Raw genomic sequence first — 24,451 nt, forward strand, 5'->3', positions numbered from 1 at the left:
GTAACCCTGTGGGGCAGTTCTACTCTGTCCTGTAGAGTGTCTATGAGGCAGAACTGACTCGACGGCAATGGGTTTAAGTCTGAAAACGCTAAGCACAATTCTTTTGAACTTATTTTACATTAAGAAAAAAAAACCAAGTGGGAGTAAATATAAATAGCCCAACTGCCCAGTACATTGTCATCTTATGAATGTAAAATAAAAATCTTTATTTGGATTTCCCTAAAAACAAACAAAAAAACCCTAGAGATGGAAATCTCAGTAAATCATCTTCTAAGATAGAAAAACCAGCCACTGTCTTATTAACTATGTCTTCTTATATTACTTTGAATTTATTTGCTCGTATTTTCCAGTCAATAACAAAATCTTGCAGCCATGTCAGAATGATTTTTCTTTTTTTCAGACTTGCCAAATCAGGATAATTTTATTTTAAGCTATTCTTTGAGCTCCCCCTGTTGATAGCATTTTAGTATGACACCTAGGTACATTAAAAACAAACCTCAAGCTTGAACATGGTTTTATGTGCTACAAGAACGGTGGAAGAGTCACAAAATACATGAGGTGGGTTTAGGAAGATGAGTCAGGGAATCAGGGGCTCGACTACTCAGAAGGGGTGACCAAAGGAAGGTTAGGAAATAACGGGGAAAGAGATGGTGATAAAGTAGGGTTCATAAAGTCAAGGGCGGGCAGGGATTGTGGTAACGAAACTTTCGAGAAAGCAGGAAGCAGGACATCATAACCTCATTTTCAAGTTTCAAAAAGGTGCTGCTATGTATGGCAGGAGTTCACAGCCTGATAAGAATTTATTTAACAAACAAACCCTCGTGTGTTATTTACTATATACCGGACACTAATCGAAGAGCTTCACTAATATTGATTTACGTAACTCTTCCAGCAATGCTCTGAAGAAGGTACTACTATCAGTGTCATGCGTACTTCACAGTTAGGGAAACTGAGACACAGTGCAGTCACACAACTTACTCAAGGCTACACGTGCAGGAAGAGGCGGGGCCTTCAGGATTCTAATTGCTGCAATCTGGTTCCCTTGGACATGCTCTAGGCCACTGTGCTGTGCCGCCTCTGGGTTTACAGAACCTTTCCTGAGAGAGGCCGAGTTGGTTGGCTCCCCTCTTGACTCCCACCGCCCCCCACCCCTGCATCTCCCTGTTTTCCCGTCACAGGCCTTTGGCTTGCTGGGGTTCCTATGAAGGAGCTCATTGTTTCCCCTTTGCTCCAGTTCCTTCTGCTCCTGTCTACACTTCGCCTGCCCTCTCAGATATCACGTAGCTACTGCGCCCCAGAATCATTTCAAAGTTTAGAAAGAATTTAAAACAATGCTTCTTCGGAAAATGTTGTCGACCGTTTCTTTGTCTGCCATGTTTCCTTTCGCATTTCTGTTGTGTGTTGGTGGCGTAATAGCAATAGCACCGTGGTGTGCTCTGCCTCTTAAAAGCAGGCTGACTTTGCACCGGCTACATAATCCCTCTAACTCCCAATTTCCTTATCTATACAATGACAAGAATGCTAACCTACACTCCATAGAGTTGTTGTGAAGATCCTTTGAGAATGGAGAGTGTGAAAGTCAACCATAACGAGCTCTGCAGACGTTTGCTATGACTCTTACTTATTAGACTGCCATGATGCCCCTTCTGTAAGAGCAGGTATTTGCACAGGTGAGAAAGCTGCCCTAAGACAAGCTGCTACCCCTGAAGTGCTGGGTTGGAGACATGACTCCTTTGAGTTTTTCAATATTCTGGCTCCAGGCCCTTGAAACCTCAGATCACCATTTATGTATGCCTCTTTCATAGGATTTTGTATATCAGGTTCCTAACCACTCCACTGCCCCCTGCCCCCACCACATACACACACAACTTCAGGTTTTTCAGTTCTGCTTGTGTGGTTATGAGAACTTGAGCTAGATAGTTTTTTAATGATCGAGAACATACCAAGATCTTATGAATCATCCATTTCCCCAAGGTCTCCATTCCCGCCCTTCTTAGAATTGCAGTACCCTGTGGTTATTTGGCTCAGATTATTGAAGAAGAAATGACCTGTCAGGATGTACAGTGGCTCCTGCATTTAGATATGTGTGGTAGGAGGAGGGATACCCATGCTGTTCCCAGAATGCTCAGAGAGACCAAAGAGGTGCCTCAGGAGCCACCTCTATATGGGGCTTGGTGGAAGGTGGAACTCTGCGTCCCCAACCCCTGTTTCAATCAATGTTACATACTGGAACATAAGTGGAAAATATCCTTTCAAGGATGTTCCAAGGTTTAAGAAATTTAAAAACCACTGGACTAGAAAATCTCTTAGGCTTCTTTGACTGAGATTCTATAATCATCAGAGGTGCAAGAGAAAATAAGAGACTTTAAGATTTTTTTTTAATGAATTTAATTTTAAGAATTTGCTTTGCAATTTCACAACGCCCCTTGAAGAAACTGAAGTCATGCTGCCACAAACTCATAGTTAACAATTCCTGCCTCTTTCTCCAACCTTTGTTCTTTCCTGGGAAGAGTCAAAATGAAGAAACAATTCCATCACCTAGCATGTGGCTAAACTTTGAAATCATCAGTCTGTGCCCCATAAAACAAACATTCCCAGAAAGCAACCTTCCCCAGATGTCCTTATCTGGCAGGGACTTAGCTAGAAAGCGATTGTCGAAATGTGAAAACTGTTTGAATAGGGAAGCTGGAATTGCAGTCTCTTGAGTTTGTACTTTGTCAGTAGGCTTTTAACTGATAAAAAACAGTTTTAACCACAGACTGAGGTGTTAGGTAATTTTGTTTATGTGGTGGAAAGTCATGAAGCACAAAGAAGCTATTAGTAAAGCCTGGATGACTTGCGTTTCATTTAACAGAATAGCCAAACAGATGTTTGTTCAAGGTTCAGTGTTCTCAAACACAAATACACTACTCAGACCCCAACTAGCCCAAGCATTTTCACAGGAAGTTGATTTACTTATGAACTAATTTAAGTAGTTGCAACACGTTTTTTTAAGGGAGAAATTGGTACAAGAATAGCACTAAAAAAACTTAGACTTTTCTGCATATAATATCATCTGAACAGCAGCCTTATTTTACAGGCTGAATATAGTTGAATTTTTCATTCTTTTTTATGATTTTGTCATTAAGGCCTACCATTTTGTTGTTGATGTTGTTCTTATCATTGTCCCCAGCAACTAACTCTATCACATAATAGGTGCTCAATAAATATTCATTAGATGAATAGATTATTTTAGTTATTTTCTATATCACATAGTTTTCCATGAGCACCATCATCACAGATTATAACTTGTGAAGAGACAAGCTGGACAGTTGGATGAAAATCATTCTTATTCCAGTCATATTTTTCTTAGCAGAAGTTTTCTTTCAATTCAAAAGCCATAACCATTTGCTAGTATATTCTAAATTTCCAAGGTGTACTATGAAGCACTGAGCAGAGGAAACAGAAAAGAATATGGTGACATCGGGACCTACCTTTCATTAGGTTGTGTGCTTTTTTCCACGTGGTGTCCTGGTCAAGCTGCTTGGCCAGTTTTCCAATTTCTTAGCAGGTTATCCAATGGGTACTTTTATTTAGAAGTACAGCAAAATCAACCCAATATTCAGTGCCATATAATATCAATATCATAAATATGGATATTTTAAATCTGCAATCACCTTAGATGATAAAAATGGCTTTTCATTCAGACATTAATGGTGCATCTCGTCTATGATATTTTTGCAGTCTGTAAGACATGGACCCTGGAAGTGTGAAATTATATAGTGTCTCTGGCTTGAACTGCACTGAAAGAATAAGGAAGACGATTATTGATGGCCTTCTGAGCTTTGAAAATTAATGAATCTACTATTTATCAAAAGCTCTTTTTCTCATTGTGTAGATTGTATGTCAGCTTCGTTACTGGATTTCTTTCTAAATGTGCCTCACAATTGTGTCAAGGTTTTGAAGTAAATATTAGAAACTGGTTTCTGTTGTAGTTTGAATCACTGAGAAAACCTTTCACCATTCCCGTTTCATTTTACTAACATGTAAAGAATGAAGCCTTTTTCCAAGTTAGTAGGCAATCCTGAGGGCCATTGCTCTGTCTCTGAATGTAGAGTCTTGGTTTCTCACACTTTTCAACTTGGAGAAAAGTTTGAATGGTGAAGAGACAGGTGCTTTAACTAAATTATCTGAAGGATTTAAAAGATCGTATCATAAGTACATTTAAGTCTACAAATTAAGCTATAGAGGCTAGAATCAGGGACGGGACCTCATACTCAAAAAAAAAAAAAAAAAAAAGCACCCTTTGCTGCTTCCAGCTGCACCCTTCCCTACAAAGAAAGAAATATGTGTGGTCAAGGCAACGTGCTCACCCAGAGTTCAAACAAAAAAAAACCCGTTGCTGTCAAGTGGATTCCAACTCTTAGTGACCCTGTAGAACAGAGTAGAACTGCCTCCATAGGGTTTCCAATGAGTGGCTAGTAGATTTGAACTGCCAGCCTTTTGGTTAGCAGTCATAGTACTTAACCACTATGCCGCCAGGGCTCCAACGCAACAATAGTTCTCAGCCCAAAAGACCTCTTTTCCACTTCTAAAACCCCGAAGCACAGATGGAAACATCAATGCAAAAATTACTAGGCACAGGAGAGGCCCAGGGGCCACAATAGGCATTCCAGGTGGACCATGGTCCAGGAGCCAACTCTCTCCACACCACCGTGTTCCAGTGGAACTCTGAGGAGTTAAAACCTGGTAGATTAGGTCATTTGAAATCTTATATGTCAAGGCAAGAGCCTAGACCATATTTTAACAGTTGGTTAACTTGATTTATAATGTTTAAATATTTAGACATATGGTATATGCGTCTCCATCTGTATGCCTGCCTCAGGCCTCACAAATGTTCTGCAGAGGCTTGTGCCGTCCTATCCACCGTTGCACTCAGTGTGAATGTGAAAGGCACTTAGTGGTGAATGTGAAATGGGAGTTGTGGATTCCTCAGTTGGTCTCAGTGCTTTGCCTAGTGCCCCCAAAGGACAGTGAGATTTCTATTGTTTAAAAACACATTTTTATTCAACCTAGTGCCTAAACAGAAGCCAACTACTTGTCTCATAACGCTCAACCAAAAAACCAGCAATTTGTTTCAACACTTAAGGGTGAAAGAAAAACAGAGGGAACTGGCTGCTGGGTATGTAGATGCACTGGGAGACCATCCTGCACTATACTTCATGAGTGGTCTCAGCAATGTTAAGCACTCTGCTGCTAACCAAAGGTTAGCAGTTCAAACCCACCAGCAGCTCCACGGGAGGAGAGACCTGGCGATCTGCTCACATAAAGTTTTCAGCCTAGGAAAACCCTATGGGGCAGTTCTATTGTCAGAGAACTCAAAGGCACACAACAACAGCAAGGGATTTTCAAGGGGAATTTTCATTATATGTAACTTTCTACTAACCCAGTAAAAAGTGATTCCATTCAAGTCAATCTAGCTACCCTCAGGTAAGGTGAGGTACCACAATACCTAGTGAAAAGGAAAGAGGAGTTTTTCACTACTTCCAACAAATCCTAAGTTTAACATACCTTATTAACAATAAAGTCTTCTTCATATAATTATTATTCATATTACCATATTGTTGTTGTTGTTAGGTGCTGTTGAGTTGATTTCAATTCATAGAGATTCTATAGTATTTCCTAGGCTATGATCTTTTCTGGAGCAGATTGCTAGGTCTTTCTCCCCTGTACCGCTGGGTGGGTTTAAACCACCAACATTTTGGTTAGCAGCCAAGTGCTTAACTGCTGTGCCACAAGGACTACCATTATCATATTAGACCTATTTTTGTTTTTAAATTGAATGGAAATTAATTCTGATTTATTAACCCATATCAGTATTAGATCACTCTTTCTCCCAGAGCTGACCCTGGCACTTCCAACTACACCTCTATCCTGAATTTTCTAGTTTAGATAATTTACTTCTGTTTACATCTTCTCAAAGGGCTTGTTTTTTAAATTGATTAAGCTTTCTATACCATTTCAACTTTTCCACATCTCTTTGGAGACTAAACACAAAGTGAATACACCACGTTGGGTATAATTGCCTCCTGAATTCTACCGGCATCTTGTTAAAAGGCTTATGATGGGCCAGAGATGCTGTTTACCTAAAAATCTTTTTGATGATGTTAGTACCGCTGGTCCTGGGCCACACCCTGAACAGCAAAGTGCTGCAGGATTTCATCAAGAAAAAAACAGTAATGCCTGTCCCACTCCCCCAAGTCCTACTCCCCACAGAGGATCAAGTTTTGAGCAGTAAATATCATGCCAATACTGGCATTTCTTCATTTTTAAAGGATTTTAGACATTTAACTCCTGAATTCTTTCCACAAAAGAGATCAAGCTATGGCTCTTTTGTACCAGCTTTCCATATATATAAATTTTCCGCATCTTTACAGTATTGTTATATAACATATCTTGGTTTAATCAATATTTTCAATGTTTACATTGCTATGATTATATAAAAACTGATCACAGTTGGGTAGTATAAAAAAGAATTTTTTTTTTTAATACTGTAATTGTATTTCCAGTCTTGTATCACTTTTAGTTTTCCCTGGATTTAATAGTTGCCTCAATTTTTCATTTGATTAAAATTTTGTGTGTATCTGTCCGTAATGTTCCTCAAACTTTCCTTCAGAACTAGAAAAACTCCTCACGATATGGCCAAATATACTGATCTATGAATTTCTTTTTCTTCTTCCTTTTTTTTTTTTTTTTGGTACCATCCCTCCTGGAACTCTTTATCCTCCTGCTCCAATATGGACTGGTTGTCCTCTGATGCTGTTGTACACTTGGTTTTTTTGAAACTCCCTTCCACCAGCATCCTGGGTAGCCCTTCCCTTATCCTGACTGTCTCTCAATGCTCTTGTACCCAGCCCTCTTCTACTCTCCAGCCTCAGAGGAGCTCAGTGCTTCCAACCCCTGGGTTCTGAGGCACATTGGACTCTTCTTGTTACCCTCATTCCACGCTCCCCCGCTGGTCACTCAGGGATCAAGCTTCCAATTTTACTTCGTGGGAAAGTAAATAAAACTCCAGCTGGTACTTTATTGGAGTTTCTGGAGAGAGTAGAGGAAAATGCACATATTCAGCCACCGTGTTTAACCAGGAGAAAGTCTTGCTTTCTTTTTAAACAAATTCATTATGACGCCAAGACCTGTTTCTATTATAAACACACATATATGGCTTGTTTTTATTAAAATTTGGTAAATCAAAAGGGTTAATTTTCAAAAGTTAAAAATAAACAAGAATGACTTGTCTAAATTTCAACTGATAAAAATATACTGGAATTTTAAAAGCCAGAAATTATCTTATGTCTAAAACACATAAAAATCATTCTGTTTGTGGAAATGAAGATTTTTTTCCAATCATGTATATACTTTAAATAACTTTTAAAACAATAAGAGGGAATATTTTGGGGCATTTATTTTTATTTAAAAGTTTATTAATATTTATAGAAGCAAGCCTAATCATAATAGATAATGAGTATGTGTTTGTAAGATAACAATACATTTCTTTCTCCTTTAGGGCTCTCACATGGTGACTGAAGAGCTTCATTCCATAACCTTCGAAACACAGATCTGCCTCTATGGCCTGACCATAGATTTGGAAGTACGTGTTTCAAGGAACATCTACTACTTACCAATAAAAAAATAACATTGGGGAATTGGGCAGTGTTTATAGATGAAATCTCAGACTATCGCAGGCTTTATACATTCCCTGGTCATTATTTTTGCTTTAATTTAGAAAAGCAACATGTCAAATATTCACTAAATAGTCAACATACTTTTCTGGTTAAATTACTGTTTTTGTTGTTGTTAGATGCTGTTGGTCGGATTCGACTCATAGCAATCCTATGTACAACAGAATGAAACACTGCCCTGTCCTCACCATCCTCACAATTGTTGCCATGTTTGAGCCCATCTTTGTAGCCCCTGTGTCAATCCGTCTCATTGAGGGTCTTCCTCTTTTTCATTGACCTTCTATTTTACCAAGCAGGATGTCCTTCTCCAGGGACTGGTCTCTCCTGATAGCACATTCAAAGTACTTGAAACGAAGGCTCACCATCCTCCCTTCTAAGGAGCATTCTGGTTATACTTCTTCCAAGACAGATCTGTTTGTTCTTCTGGTGGTCCATGGTATATAAAAAATTCTTCACCAACACCATAATTCAAAGGCATCAATCCTTCTTCGGTCTTTCTTATTTGTTGTCTAGCTTTCACGTGCATATGAGGCGATTGAAAATAACATGGCTTGGGTCAGGTGCACCTTAGTCCTTAAAGTGATATCTTTGCTTTTTAACTTTTTAAAGTGGTCTTCTGCGGCAGATTTGCCCAGCACGATACGTCCTTTGATTTCTTGACTGCTGCTTCCACGGGCACTGATTGTGGATCCAAGTACAATGAAATCCTCAAAAACTTCAATCTTTTCTCCATTTATCACGATGTTGCTTTTTGGTCCAGTTGTGAGGATTTTTATTTTCTTTACATTGAGGTGTAATCCACACTGAAGACTGTAATCTTTAATCTTCATCAGTAAGTACTTCAGGTCCTCTTCACTTTCTGCAAGCCAGGTTGTGTCATCTGCATATCACATGTTGTTAATGAGTCTTCCTCCAATCCTGATGACGAGTTCTTCTTCATATAGTCCAGCTTCTCGGATTATTTGCTCAGGATACAGATTGAATAAGTATAGTTAAATGATACAACCCTGACTCACATGTTTCCTAACTTTAAGTCACACAGTATCCCCTTGTTCTGTTAAAACAATAGCCTCTTGGTCTATGTACAGGTTCCACATGAGCTCAATTAAGTGTTCTGGAATTCCCATTCTTTGCAGTATTATCCATAATTTGTCATGATCCACACAGTTGAATGCTTTTGCATAGTCAATGAAACACAGGTAAACATCTTTCCAGTATTCACTGTTTTTGGCCAAGATCCCTCTGACATCAGTAATGATATCCCTTGTTCCACGTCCTCTTCTGAATCTGGCTTGAATTCCTGGCAGTTCCCTGTCGATGTACTGCTGCTACTGCTTTTGAATGATCATCAGCAGAATTTTACTTGTGATATTAATGATATTGTTTGATAATTTCCACATTCTGTTGGATCACCTTTCTTTGGAATGGGTACAAACATGGATCTCTTCCAGTCAGTTGGCCAGGTAGCTGTCTTCTAAATTTCTTGGCATGGACGAGTGAGCGCTTCCAGCATTGCATCCATTTGTTGAAACATTTCAGTTGGTGTTCCATCAGTCACTGAAGCCTTGTTTTTCACCAACGCCTTCAGTGCAGCTTGGACTTCTTTCTTCAGTACCATTGGTTCTTAATGATATGCTGCCTCCTGAAGTGGTTGAACATCAACCAGTTCTTTTTGGGAGAGTGACTCTGTGTATTCCTTCCATTTTCTTTTGATGCTTTCTGAGTTGTTCAATATCTTGCCCATAGAATCCTTAGATATTTCAACTCTTGATTTTTTCTTCATTTCTTTCAGCTTGAGAAATGCTTGAACATGTTTTTCCCTTTTGGTTTTCTAACTCCAGGTCTTTGCATATTTCATTATAATACTTTGTTTTCTCAAGCTGCCCTCTGAAATCTTCTGTTCAGCTCTTTTATTTCATCATTTTTTTCCATTCACTTCAGCTATTCTATGTTCAAGAGCAAGTTTCGGAGTCTCTTCCAACATTCATTTTGGCCTTCTCTTTCTTTCCTGTCTTTTAATGACCTTCTGTTTTCTTCATTATGGAGTCCCTGATGTCATCCCACAAGTCATCTGGTCTTCAGTCATTAGTGTTCAGTGTGTCAAATCTACTTCTGAGATGGTCTCTGAATTCAGGTGGGATATACTCGAGGTTGTACTTTGGCTCTCCTAGACTTGTTTCAGTTTTCTTCAGCTTCAACTTGAACTTGCCTATAAGCAATTGATGGTCTGTTTGGCAATTGACCCCTGACTTTGTTCTGACCAATGACGTTGAGTTTCTCCATCATCTCTTTCCACAGATGTAGTCGATGTGATTCCTGGGTATCCCATCTGGAGAGGTCTACATGTATAGCTGCCATTTATGTTATTGAAAAAGATACAATGAATAAGCCGTTGGTCTTGCAAAATTCTGTCATATAATTTCTGGCATCGTTTCTGTCACCAGGTCGTATTTTCCAACTACCAATCCTTCTTCTCTGTTTCCAGCTTTCAAATTCCAATCATCAGTAATTATTGATGCATTTTGATTCCATGTTTAACCAATTTCAAATTGCAGAAATTGTTAAAAATCTTCAATTTCTTCATCTTTGGCATTAGCGGTTGGTGTGTAAATTAGAATAATACTTATATTAACTGGTCTTCCTTGTAGGCTTATAGGTATTTTGCTATCACCAACAGCATTGTACTTTAGGGTAGATTTTGAAATGTTCTTTTTGATAATGAATGTTACACCATTTCACTTCAATTTGTCATTCCTGGAAGAGTAGATCATATGACTGTCCAGTTCAAAATGGCCAATACCAGTCCATTTTAGCTCACTAATGCCTAGGATACAGATCTTCACGCATTCCATTTCATTTTCGACGACTTCCAATTTTCCTAGATCCATACTTCGTACATTCCACCTTCCGATTATTAATGGGTGTTTGCAGATTTTTCTTCGCATTTTGAGTCATGTCGTATCAGCAAATGAAAGTCCCGAAAGCTTTACTCCATCCACAGCATCAAGATCGACTCTACTTTCAGGAGGCAGCTCTTTCCCAGTCTGTATTTTGAGTACCTTCCAACCTGGGAGGCTCATCTTCCCACACCACACCAGACAATGTTCCGCTGCTATTCATAAGGTGTTCACTGGCCAATTTTCTCAGAAGTATATCACAAGGTCCTTCTTCCTACTCTGTCTTAGTCTGAAAGCTCCACTGCAACCTATCTACCATGGGTGACCCTTCCAGTGTTTGAAATACAAGTGCCATAGCCTCTCACATCACAGCATCATGCAAGCCACCACAATACGACAAACTGACAGAGGAGTGGTGGGGTTAAATTATTATAAAAGATAAAATCTCATTGGTATTATGAATTCAATATGCATTGAATAATCTGTTGCCCAGTTTGCATTTTTTTGTTGTTGTTTGTGTTTTTTTGTTTTGTTTTGTTTTCATAGGTTCCTTCCTCATCTCTTTTCCCTAAATCTATGTTTTCATGAGCTAGTAAGTTCCCTAACTGGGTATTTTGCTATCCACAAGAATCTAAGGCCTGTTATTGGGAAGGGATTACTATAAATTGGATTAGTTTTCCAGGCTAGTCTGTAAAAGCCTGTTTATTCCATAAGATAGGAAACTATAATACCAGTAGTACTAAGTTGAGTTCTACAGCAATGGATCGGGGGCACTATCTCACAAATGTGTTCCAAAATTGCTTACCTCTCTACCTTCTACAATTAAAATTCCCATTTCCAGTACCGCTGACATTATTTAGGTGTTAGATCATAATTTGAATATATTGACTCAGCCCAGAGAAAACTTAAAATTAGGTTTGTAATGTACCTTTTGAAGAAGATAGTTGATAAGTTAGTTGAATTTCTAATTAGTTGCATTTGTGGCAGTGTGTGATATAATACAGCATAAATGTTTAAGTGATGCTGGGGAAGATAATTAGGAGAATCAGACTGAGCACTCTGAAAGGATTCGTGTTCTTCATAGCTCCTTTCTTTCCTGAACGATGACTCCTACATGCTTAATAAAGTTCCAGGTACCTTCACAGTCAATTTAGTGACCAGGGCAGTGGGTACATTACAATTGAAGGAGTAGGTCTGATTTGAGATGGTCCTTTAGAGAAGAGGGTCAAGTGTAAGGTATGACTACCTATAATAACTATACTTTTTTTTTTTTTTTTTTTAACCAGACCAACTCATTACCTGTGGTGATGATTTCCAATGTCAGTCAGTTACCTAATGCTTGGGCATCCATCATTTGGTACAATGTGTCAACCAACGATTCCCAGGTAGAGTCTCTATTCCCATTCCCCCCACCCCCACTTTAATTCTACTTCATTTGTTTTTGTGTCAATAAAATCCATCTGCATCAGAGATTTTTTTTTTTTTAATTTTGGCATGTCTTTGTGGGTGGTTTTATTCCTGAACTTCAATATTTTTAGTTGTATGAGTCCCCTCTAATGTGCTAGTTAAAGTAGTATGTTCTGATGTAGTTAGACCCTGAGAGAGTTCTGGCCAGCCTATGTGATAGACAGATATTTATTATTTCTGAAGGATTTGTTACCTCCCATCTTTGCATATCACAGACAGTTCTAGGGCCATCCTGTGGCTTTGCTTACTGGGCTATAGAGAGGCAGCTTACACCAGAATTGGATATCTGACTGCTGTGTTTACCTCCTTCCCACTATTTCTGGCCCCAGCTTCTCCGTAAAGGTTGCTTTACAAAGGCACAGAATTGGTTTCCAAATAAGTGACTAGAGTATTCATCAACCTCACCTAACTACACTCTGACAACACAAATTTCCAGAGTTAATAATAGATCAAATCTATCCTAGGTTGGCGTAGTGGTTAAGTGCTACGGCTGCTAACCAAAGGGTCAGCAGTTCAAATCCACCAGGCGCTCCTTGGAAACTCTATGGGGCAGTTCTACTCTGTCCTATAGGGTCACTATGAGTCAGAATCGACTCAACGGCGCTGGGCTTGGTTTAGTTTTGGTTATCCTAGGCTCAAACTGGGTTTTCATGCCATCTGGTGGTTATTTGAGACACTGACCCAAGCAAGCAGAGGATAAACAATCTTCTTAAAAGTTAATGAGGGAAAAGGGAAGGGCAAAAAAGATGAGTCAGAAAATGGTGCGCTTCCCCTGCTTCTCTCTTATAAAGCCTCAGCGTGTTGTGCTGGAAACACCAAGGTCTAGAGAAAATATGTCAAATGTAAATAACAACATTTCTTCTTAATTGAAAGCAAACTCTCCCTTCAGAGAGAAGAATTCTTTTACTTTACTCTCCAGCAGTAAGAACCAAGCCATAATGAGTCAGCTTGAAGTGTTTCTTCCCTCTAAATCCACGTTCTTAACAAGGAAACATGGAAAATGACTCAGCGCTATTTCTTCTCATCCGCCGGTGCCCCGGCATCTGAGACAGATTAATTGCAGAGTGGAGGGCTGCACAGAGAGCTCAGCAGGCAGACAGGAGAACAGCACTCACTGGAGGACTGTCATGGTCTTTACATAAAAGAAGAACCAATAGTCTTGAGATTAAATGTCATTCCCCATAAGGAGGGACACCTGTTCAGAGTTCTTCATCCAACTCCAGGGCATAAAAAGGAAATGAGATAATCCTCTGTTCTCCAGTCTCAGAGCAGAGTACTGCATTTTAGCTCTCTTCAGAATCCTTCTGTAAGAAAACCACCAAGGTCTTCACACTGACCGTCTCTGAAGGTACCAGATTCGACTCTGCTCCAGGAAGAGGAGTCTTGATATAGGCCATAGATGCACCAGCCTTGTTACAGAGCCCAGCTTTAATAACTAAGTCTGCTTTGTCTTTTTAACTCTATTCTGTTTTGAAACCTAAGCTCCTAGACCTTGATTATATTCTGTGCATTCTGGTTATTTATCCAGACACAATTCTTGGGTTCAAGGAAAACTGCCTCCCTAGAAGTTCTTTCTCTCCCTTCCTCCCCTTCCTAAACCCACTCTTTATTGGATGCTGTGTCCTCTTTTGTTCTTACCTTCTGAAATCTCTTGAATCAATTCCCCTTCTTGCTGCTCAGCTTAGCTCAAACTCAGTAATGACTTTCTCCAGGTACTAATCTAGATTTCTCAATTCTTCTCCTCCTTCCATCTCATCATCTTAGAACACCTTTCTTGGCTTTCACACCTATCTGCTTTCCAGCAGACTGGGACCAAGTCTTCTGTTCCACCATTACTAAGTTTCTGGCACAAACAACCTTGTTTTCAGTTGATCATACATTTCTTGTCTAGAGCAAAAAAAAAAAAAAGAAAAGAAACGCTGCCATATATCCATAAAACAGGAGCCTGGGGTTAATTATAAATTCATATTGCAGGATCACCTTCCTTAGCCTGGGACTTGCTTGTTTCTTGCTCTTTGGGATGCTTTGTCTGGTCAAGTTATAACTTGTGCCAACTTATGATAAACCAATTAAAGAACATGATACGGTTTTTTGTTTGTTTAAGATTAATACTATTTCAGAAAAGAGTATCTGCCCAACTTTTTGTTGAATAGTGTTAAGAACTTGTATGAATTGATTATAGTCAATTTTCCGGCGAAAGTTAAACAAAGAGATTTCAAATGACTATTTCAAGGATAAGATGGAATCTGTATAAAATTAGTCTCAAGGAACAAGGAATTCTTTGGAAATAAAATCAATCTTAAAAAGTACAACAGAGATGAGACTGTGTTCTGTATTATGAACTTAGGTTGGCCTAAAGAGTTTAGATCAGGAATCTTGTGTATTGAATTATAGTCTTAGTGTGATTAAGAAGTATAATCATCTTCACAACTCTATTGCAGAACTTGGTTTTCTTTAATAACCCTCCATCCGCCACTTTGAGTCAGCTCCTGGAGGTGATGAGCTGGCAGTTTTCGTCATATGTTGGTCGTGGTCTTAATTCAGATCAACTCAATATGCTGGCAGAGAAGCTTACAGGTGAGAATTGGTAGACATGGAGGACTTGCCCCTGTTTTTGGTACCTGAGTATTTTAAAGAACCAGGATGGCATTGCCACAATTAATAATGACTGTTACAGTTTATTGAGTGCCTACTATGTTGCACAGGGCTAAGTGCTTGCCCTATATTATCTCTAATTCTCACAAAGTTCCTCAAGTCAGAAATTATTCTGTCCATTTTCTACTGAGAGTCAGAGGGTAGGTGACTTGCCATACTGCGGCTAGAACATAGCAAAGCCTAGGCACGGGCCCAGGTGTGCCCAATTCTAAAACCTCCTCTTTTCCATTCCGTACAGCAGTCTCTAGGGCGTTCTAATGTCATTTCCACTGAATATGACATGAAACCTTTAGTGGTAACTTGGTCTTTTGTATTAATATTATGATTAATATTAACCAACTGGAAAATAGTGAATTCCCCCACCAGGTCCGGGAAATTTAATGGAAATTCAAAACTACCCGGGTGATACCCAATTCTGCATAGCAAGAACATTGTTACAAAGAAAGTTTCAGGTTTGACTCAGATTTCTAACATTTGCAAAATAGAGCCATTAGTACTACATGTGCTAACTATAGTCTAAGCTTTTTTCCAAAAGAATTTTAAAAGATATCTGTATTTTGACAGGCCTGGGGTAAACACAATTGAGCACCCAAAAAAGAGTTAAAATTGGATCAGTACGCATTTCTAGTTAAAGTAGGGCCAATGAGGCATTTGAGCAACAGTAATAAAATCATGTGATTAAAGTTTTGACTTAATGTGATTCTGGGTGGCCACTTGCATCTACCCTTTGGTCAGTAAGTAATTAAAGAAATCAGAGCTTTGGAAATATTACTAAATTTACTTAATGAAAGTATCCTTTTCAGTCCTTTTTTAATTTATAAACCACAATATGTAGATATTCAATAAATATTTATCAGTGAATAAAGCTTTAAAATAGGGTAGTATAGATAGCAACCACATTCTTTCAGATCTTCATCAGATTATCCTTATGATGAGTATAACTTCCTTAAAATTGTAGTTAGGAACTCTGGTATCCTTTCACTGCCCTGCGTCAAAACAGTTAATGGCTCCTTAAAGCCTAATGGAATGTAGTTAATTTTTTTCATCTTAATAGTCAAGACTCCTGTTAATCTGACTATGCATAAAAAAAAATGCATAATTTATACAAATTAATTGTGCAATATTTATTCACCAACATTAGGTTACTCTTACCATCTCTTATATAAGCCATGTTCAAGTCCACCGTGCCTCATCCTACATTATTCTTGCTTCCTGGAGTGCCCCCCTCTCTCCCTTCTGACAATATATATTCTACCCATTGATGGAGGTCTGGTCCTAGAGACCCATCCTCTTCCTGAAGCTATCTTTAGTTCCTCCATCTAAAGGATTCTTGCCTAGATAATAAGAGCAAAAATGGTATCTTATATTTTTCTTCAGAGCAAAAAGGATATCTTACATTTTTACTGTACACAGTACTAAGTACTCTGCAGACCCAAAGCAGGTACTTAAATACTTGAAAGGGAGAAAAATAGAAAACATCTAAATTGAGCACAACATTGAAGAGTCTGATTGTTTAACAAACATCTCATTCTTTTGTTTTCATTTTAGTCCTATGTAGCTACAGTGATGGTCACCTCACCTGGGCCAAGTTCTGCAAGGTACAAACAGGGGAAGGGGAATTTCTTTTAGATACTCTTTTTTTTTTTTTTAAATATAGTGCTCCTTTCCAAGCTTCCATATCATAATCTGGAGTTTTGAGAATTTCCTGGATAAGGATAATTATAAAAAGAAACTCTAAAGTATTATCCCACTTAAAGGAAATATTTCACTAAATAATGGAACTTGAATTATTATATCAACATTACTACTGATATAATCATTGTCCTAACTTTTTTATTCCAATAGGAACATTTACCTGGCAAATCATTTACCTTTTGGATATGGCTTGAAGCAATATTGGATCTAATTAAAAAACACATTCTCCCCCTTTGGATTGATGGGTAAATTATAGGCTATATTTTCCATAAGAGTTATAGGTTCTTATTTTTCTGTTGTTGTTGGATTTTACATTTCTTTCTTTTTCCTTCTAAGCATGTTTAGTGCCATAGGAAAAAAATAGTTGTGGTTTCTTACATTCTTCATAGAGTCTTAATATTTATATTAATAGTACCATCACCATTTGATCAACTATCAAAGCATAGTCTTTTTTTGTGAATGAAATAAATGTAAATGCAATAAATTATAGTCTTTAATCAGGTAAAACTGTGTATCATTTTATTTTTAGGTATATCATGGGCTTTGTTAGTAAAGAGAAGGAACGGCTCTTGCTAAAGGACAAAATGCCCGGAACCTTTTTATTAAGATTCAGTGAAAGCCACCTTGGAGGAATAACTTTCACCTGGGTGGACCATTCTGAAAGTGGTATATGCTCACTACTGTTTATTCCTAAGAATTGGGTATTCTTGGGTTTGGTTACTGGATTTGAGTTTTCCCACACGTTGTTCTGTTGATGTGTTCAGTGAGTTTGAATATTAGTTGCTGCAGTTGTCCCAAAACAGTTACACATAAATTTATCACAGCCTGTGTGGGCGCCCTCTATCACATGAATAGTCTGTGCTGTCTAGACTACAAGGAGCCCTGGTGGCACAGATTTAAAGCACTCCACTGATAACCAAAAGGTCGGCAGTTCGAACCCACCAGCCGTTCTGCAGAAGAAAGATGTGGCAGTCTGCTTCTGTAAAGATTTACAGCCTCGGAAACCCAATAGGGCAGTTCTACTCTGTCCTGTAGGGTTGCTATGAGTAAGCATCAGCTCAACAGCTGTGAGCATGGTTTTGGTTGGTCCAGACTACAGAAGGTCTGGCATTGTTTTAAACAAGGATGTGAAGATAATGTGGGCAGGAAGAAAGGCCACCAAGAATACAGGGACTTGGATCTTTCCCTGCTTTCTGTTTTTTCCAGGAGAAGTGAGATTCCACTCTGTGGAACCGTACAATAAAGGCCGGTTGTCTGCTCTGCCATTCGCTGACATCCTCCGAGACTATAAGGTTATTATGGCTGAAAACATTCCAGAAAACCCACTGAAGTACCTATATCCTGACATTCCCAAAGACAAAGCCTTTGGTAAACACTACAGCTCCCAGCCATGTGAAGGTTAGGTTCTTTCTGTTTACGTTTGTTTGTTTGTTTGTTTTCCTTAATATTTTGGAAAACAACCTAATAGTAGAGCAAAGTAAATGAACTTCCTCTTCTTATGTTTGCTTTGATCTTTATAAAACCTAAAGGGCATGTGGAGGTCAAAGCTGTAGAAACAAAGTGGTATGTCAGCAGTTCCTGGAAGGGGGCCTCTGAGGCTGTGTGACACAAGCAGAGCAGTAGCCAGCAGCTGCAACCAGACTTCACAACGGCTATAGGGCCTTTTCCAGCCACTTGGAGACCTTCAGTTTTCTCCTTTGTAAGACAGGAGTGGCACCGATTTTACAATGATTAGAAAGCTTTTAAAAGTAAGGCAAGTCTTTATTTTTGCAAAGGAAGCTCAGGATTTATAAGTTTTGTATTTACCTTACTATAGTTTCACAACTAAGAGAATATTGCTCATTTGCTGGGGAGGAAGCATGGAGTCTGTCCTTCATTCCCTGCTCCTAGCCTATCAGTACAAAGTACTGATGTGCCTGTCTTTCCTGGCTATATCCTTGGGGCCTAGAGCAGTGCCTAGCCAAAAGAAGCATTCAGTAAATATTTACTAAATACACAAAAGGAGGTTCATGAAATTAGCTCTAGAATTTTAATATAAGTCCACCATTCTGTTTCTTTAATGAAAAGTAGATACAATCCATAAATATCTACATCCATAGCAACTAAATCTACGAGTACCATTTTGTAGAACATCCTACAGTCGTCACTCACAGATGGTGAGTGACACTCTACTTCATTCACCCTGAAACAAAAACAAAACAAAGGATAACTGTAACTTCTAAATGACCCTCTACCTCTGATTAAATGAAATAACAAATGCTAATGTAATAAATTACAGTTGGATAATTGGACCAAGGACCAGTTCAACATGGTGCAATAGAAAACTGTAGGGAATGTTCCCAAGGTGAGGTTTGTAGACCATTACTACTACAGTGGTACTTTTAGCAACACTATTTGATATCTGCGCTTCAAAAAATTTGTGTAATCACAAGATTGATTGATGTCAGTTTTAATAAGAACTCAGTTACTATAAATACCCCCAATACCTGAATAAATCAGTCCTTATAATCAAACTTGAATTGGAACATAGAAGACAAGTAATATAATTGATCCTCAATTTTTCTCACACTTTTTAGAGACATTTGCAATGTGAAGAAGTTAGGGTAGGCCTGCCAAGGAATTTGCTTTTCTCTTCTTTCATATTTTATGCTCATCTAGGAGACAGTTGCATCTATTCAACTAAAAATGTTTACGAGTCACTAAACTGTATTATCTCTCTTTTAGCATTGCTTTTATTTTTCTAGACTTTTTTTTCTAACTTTGTCCATAATGTTGATAATATTTTTCCCAACAATCTGTCTTTCTTTTCCAGTTTCCAGACCAACAGAAAGGGGAGACAAAGGTTATGTTCCTTCTGTTTTTATCCCCATCTCGACAATGTGAGTCATCTTAGTCACATATAAAATGTTTATTATTAAATTTACAAAAGAAAAGAAACCTTTCCTATAGGAAATTTGAGGGTAGAGCAGGAAATATATAACTGAGAATAAAGCATTTTTAATGCTCAACCTCCCATTTCTTTTAATACTTAAAGCTAGTCTTCAGGGGCACACTTTCCACAGTGTATTACAACTAGTATGATAAGGTTGCCCTTGTATATGCCACATATTACAAAGCAGGTTGAATGCTCTGATATCAAATGATGAATTAGGCATCTCAGTGTCACAAATAAATGAAGCCCTAGAAATGAGTTTCTGAGACAGTAAGTCACTGTGAGCTATAAATTTTAAATTCTTTTCAAAAATGTACCTTGTTATCTCTTTAAGCCGAAGTGATTCAACTGAGCCACATTCTCCATCAGATCTTCTTCCCATGTCTCCAAGTGTTTATGCAGTGCTGAGAGAAAACCTGAGTCCCTCAACAATCGAAACTGCAGTACGTTCCCCTTTTTTCTCCATTGCTGCTCAAGGGCATTTCCAATGAAGCAAAGGTGGTGTGTGAATTGAAGAGGGCAAAGTTCTGCCTGAGCATAGGAAAGCAGATTTCTTGGAACAAATTCATGAGCATAACGCAAGGGGTATCCGTGAAGTCCTTTGTACTGCTGATATTACAAGCATTGAAAGCAGATCCCTTCACCTGCTTGAACTGTTTCAACTTCTTTCCAGTCAAAAGGACAAATATTCCTATATTGACTCAAAACGCTTTAAGCCTACCTCTTCCACTGACCACTCTTCACTAAGCTGTCCACGTTAGCAGACAACACATGGTTAAGAGCTCAGACTGCTAACCAAAAAGGTCGGCAGTTGGAATCCACCAGCTGCTCCTTGGAAACTCTATGGGGCAGTTCTACTCTGTTCTATAGGGTCACTATGAGTCAGAATCGACTCAATGGCACACAACAGTTTAATATTTATTTTAGCAGTTCAAGCACCAAAACATTCATTTTCTTGATTAATTGCTGCTTGCAGTGTTAATCCCTGGAGCCTCTTCAAGTAGTAAATGAATAGCAGTCAATAGCAGCATAATAATACTCTTCTGAGAACTGGGTCATAATCTCGAATGCAATAATCTTATTTAGGATGCATCATATTTGTTCTTATTCCCAATACTGTCAAGAGGTTCAAACCCCCAGTTTGCATGAGGATGACTCATACTTGAACATACATCAGAATAATAGTATCCAGGAGGGACTCTGAGCTCCAAGAGATTTGCCAAGTGTGTTTTAGTCCTTTTCTTGAAGATTTCCAAGGATGGAAAATTCATACTCTCCTTTGATAGTTTATTCCAATGTTATACCCCAAAAAACCAAACCCACTGCCATGGAGTCATTTCGGACTCATAGTGACCCTATAGGACAGAGTAGAACTGCCCCATAGGGTTTCCAAGGCTATAAATCTATGGAAGCAGACTGCCACATCTTTCCCCTGGTGGGTTTGAACTGCTGAACTTTTGGTTAGTAGCGGAGCACTTAACCACTGCTCCACCAGGGTGCCTATATTCCAATGTTAAAACAAACAAACAAAAATCCTGTTGCTGTGGAATCAATTCCAGCTCATAGAGTAGAACTGCCTCCTAGGTTTCCAGGGAGTGAACTGCTGACCCTTTGGTTAGCAGCCTGAGATCTTAACCACTGTACCACCAGGGCTCCTAAATCACTACGCTATTTATGTCTAACTGAACTTTTGTTAACATTTTGCACTGATTTCCTCATTATGTTTTTGGTAGGATGAATAGGCTTTTTTTCTTAAAACAGCTTCCATGTACTTGAAAGATGTCTTTTATTTTAGACTGACTGACCCCAGTTACTTTTGTGAATACCTAGTCATTACTTGGTGAAAGACTCTGGATTGTTTATTAGAAAAAAGGATGTTTACCCAACTGCAAAATTATAGTTTCTTCAAAGATTATTTTCATTTTTCAATTTTAGATGAAGTCTCCATATTCTGCTGAATGACAGAATAAACTCTGACACTCAAAAGAAGGAAGCCAATGAAAAAGTTTAAAGACTGATCTTTACCAACAACCAAATCATGTTTCTTCAGCTTTGTAAATACCGGGTTTCCAGGAAATGGTTGAAGCCTGAAGCTCTCCTGTCACTGACAAAGCACCCCCATTTGGGAGTGTCATGATTGAAATGCCAAATACCAAAGCTTCAGATAAACTTGTGAGATAAGATCACTTTAAGAAACCAGTGTTAATATCAATATAACTATTCACAGGAGACTCCTTTGTATGTGTCTGTTTCATTTCTGATTGGGTTTCTTAGGTGTTACGTATGAATTTGATTCTAGGAGGTATGTGTTAAGATTTTAGGATAGGTTAAAAATAGCAAAGCCATACCTTCATTACTCAACCAGCAGGAAAGCCTAAGGAAACACCCAAATAAGCCAATGTCCTGAGTTCTGGCAGGTATGAGTCATCATGTTAGATCCAAGATGGAAGTAATGATAGGGCAGCAACAGCAGCAAATCACAAAGCTTCCAGGGGTGAATTATGAAGCCTCCTGATTGCCATGTCAACACTGTCCCAATGAAACACTACAGGGCTCAGAGCTGCTGGTGCCATCACCAGGGATGCCTCTCCTAATAGAAGGAGGTATCCAGAGTACCCCTTGGTGGTGTGTAGGGGAAACTGAAAGGAGACCAAAACCAAAGCAGGTGTCTTAGTCATCTAGTGCTGCTATAACCCAAATACCACAAGTGGATGGTTAGAAGTCCAAATTCAGGGCATCAGCCTTCCAGAGGAAGGCTTTCTCTCTTTGGCATCTCCAGAGGAAGGTCCTTCTCATCAATATTTCCCTGGAATAGGAGCTCCTGCATGTAGGAACCCACAGTTCAAAGGACATGCTCTGCTTCCAGTGCTACTCTCTTGGTAGCATGAGGTCCCCCACTCTCTGCTTGCTTCCCTTTTGTCTATTGTGAGATAAAAGGTGGTACAGGCCACACCCCAGCGAAGCTCCCTTTACTTTGGATCAGGGATGCTGCCTGGGTAAGGGTGGTGTTACAATTCCACCCTAATCCTCTTTAACATAAAATTACAATCACAAAATGGCGGACAACCACAGACTACTGGGAATCATGGCCTAACCAAGTTGATACACACATTTTTGAGGGGGACATAATTCAATCCATGACATTCCACCCTTTGGCCCCCAAAAAATCACATCCTTGCAACAGGCAAAACATATTCATCCCATCATATCATAGCAAAAGTCTTAACTCCAAGTCGAAAATTCAAAAATTCCTCTTCACCTGTGAAATCTAGAGTACAAGATACCTGCTTCCAAAGGTATAATGGCAGAACAGGCATAAGCTAGACATTTCCATTAAAAATGGGAAAAACTGGAGGAAAAGAAGTGTTAACAGGCACCAAGCAAGTCAGCAGAACACATTACATTAGCCCTCAAGGCTTTGAAAATAATCCTCTGTTCTATGAGACAATTTACACGATGGCCCAGCCCTCCAAACTCTAGGTATTGGCCACACTCTCCAGATTCTAAGCGGAGGGGCCTGGGCTTCAGCTCTGCCTTCCAGGCCAACTGAGACAGCAACTCTGCTCCCTTGGCTTTAGGCACACCATTCTACTGGTCCATCTAACTGGCAACTCCACCCTTGGAAACACTAGAAGCCATGGATCCACCCTGTGAAATCCCTGAGGTCATGGCTATACCTTTTGAGACTGAGGCAGCTTGGCTTCTTGTGTTCCAAGTCTCTTCAGCTTCTGCTTCCTGGTTTCTTGGCCTCTCAGCTCCTCGGGCCTCACACCTGCACCTGCCCTGCTGGGACAAGTGTTCCAAAGCTCTGTAGCTCCACCAATAAGTGCCTAGACACACCTGCTCCACCAGGAAGGCTCCTGTGCACAGGCGCTCAGCTCTCTTGCCCCGTGGGTCAGCTCCAGAACTGTCTGGTGCTGGTCTCTTGGTTCTGCTGCTGCTGGTTCTCTGCCACTGCTGCTTCTGTCTCCATTCACAGTTTCAAAATTGCTTCCACATTTTAGGTATCTGTTAAAGCACCACCCCACTCCTGGTACCAAATTCTGTCTTAGTCATCTAGTGCTGCTATAACAGAAATACCACAAGTGGATGGCTTTAACAAAGAGAAATTTATTTCCTCACACTGAAGTAAGCTAAAAGTCCAAACTCAGGGTGTCAGCTCCAGGGGTAGTCCTTCTCTCTCTGTTGGCCTTCTCATCAATCTTTTTTGGGGGGACATAATTCAATCCATGACACCAGGTGTTTTCAAGTTGATTCCAACTCATGGTGACCCCATGTGTTGCAGAGTAGAAATGTGTTCCACAGGGTTTTCAAGGCTGTTCCTTTTGGAAGCAGGTTGCCAGGCCATTCCTCAGAGGCACCTCTGGGTATGTTTCAATCACCAATTTTTCAATTAGCAGTCAACTGCTTAACAATTTGCACTACCCTCGTGAGTAAAAATCTCATAGAAATAAGAACTGAGAAGGGAATAACAACTCTGGCCTTGGGTGAGCAATTTCATCCCTGAGCCACTTACTTTTCATCTCTAGAAGAGATTGGAATAGGTGAACTCTATGGTCCTTTGTGGAAACCCTGGTGGCGTAGTGGTTAAGAGTTATGGCTGCTAACCAAAAGATCGGCAGTTTGAATCCACCAGGTGCTCCCTGGAACTTGGGGCACTTCTACTTTGTCCTATAGGGTCACTGTGAGTCAGAATTGACTCAACAGCAATGGATTTGGTTTGGTTTATGGTCCTTTCCGGAGGCCTGGTGGTACAGTGGTTAAGAGCTCAGCTGCTAACCAGAAGGTCAGCAGTTCAAATCTACCAGCTACTCCTTAGAAACCCTATGAGGGCAGTTCTACTCTGTTCTATAGGGTCACTATGAGTTGGAATTGACTCAGTGGCAATGGGTTTGATTGATGGTCCTTTCCAGCTCTAATAGTCTATGGTCCCATGAATCCAATCTGAGCCTAGGGAAAGGGTTTAGGCTGACAAGTGTCATCCCTTCAGTTTTCTCTGGTGATGAAGGAGGGGGGAACAGTGTATTGGATGGTAACGCAGGTCTTTATTGGACCTTCCTTCACCCCAGCGATTTGCTTAGTGGTAT

At 39.5% G+C, this 24,451-nt stretch overlaps 1 protein-coding gene across 4 annotated transcripts in view; it reads left to right on the plus strand.

Moving 5' to 3' along the window:
• STAT4 (signal transducer and activator of transcription 4) overlaps positions 1-24,451 on the plus strand; it is a 96,924-nt gene extending 72,473 nt beyond the window's left edge. Inside the window, exons 15-24 of one of the 4 annotated variants that reach the window (XM_003406163.4) lie at positions 7,544-7,627; positions 11,902-12,000; positions 14,524-14,659; positions 16,286-16,335; positions 16,583-16,677; positions 16,962-17,098; positions 17,639-17,830; positions 19,245-19,311; positions 19,699-19,807; positions 21,300-24,448. In XM_003406163.4, the coding sequence (XP_003406211.1) occupies positions 7,544-7,627; positions 11,902-12,000; positions 14,524-14,659; positions 16,286-16,335; positions 16,583-16,677; positions 16,962-17,098; positions 17,639-17,830; positions 19,245-19,311; positions 19,699-19,807; positions 21,300-21,326 (996 nt within the window). In that variant the 3' untranslated portion in view covers positions 21,327-24,448. Of the gene's footprint in view, positions 1-7,543; positions 7,628-11,901; positions 12,001-14,523; positions 14,660-16,285; positions 16,336-16,582; positions 16,678-16,961; positions 17,099-17,638; positions 17,831-19,244; positions 19,312-19,698; positions 19,808-21,299 lie in introns of those variants that run through there. The other 3 variants (XM_064286883.1, XM_023542682.2, XM_064286884.1) reach the window with 3 other exon arrangements.

The sequence above is a fragment of the Loxodonta africana genome, chromosome 6 (assembly GCF_030014295.1).
Source record: "Loxodonta africana isolate mLoxAfr1 chromosome 6, mLoxAfr1.hap2, whole genome shotgun sequence".
NCBI classification, from domain to species: Eukaryota; Metazoa; Chordata; class Mammalia; order Proboscidea; family Elephantidae; genus Loxodonta; species Loxodonta africana.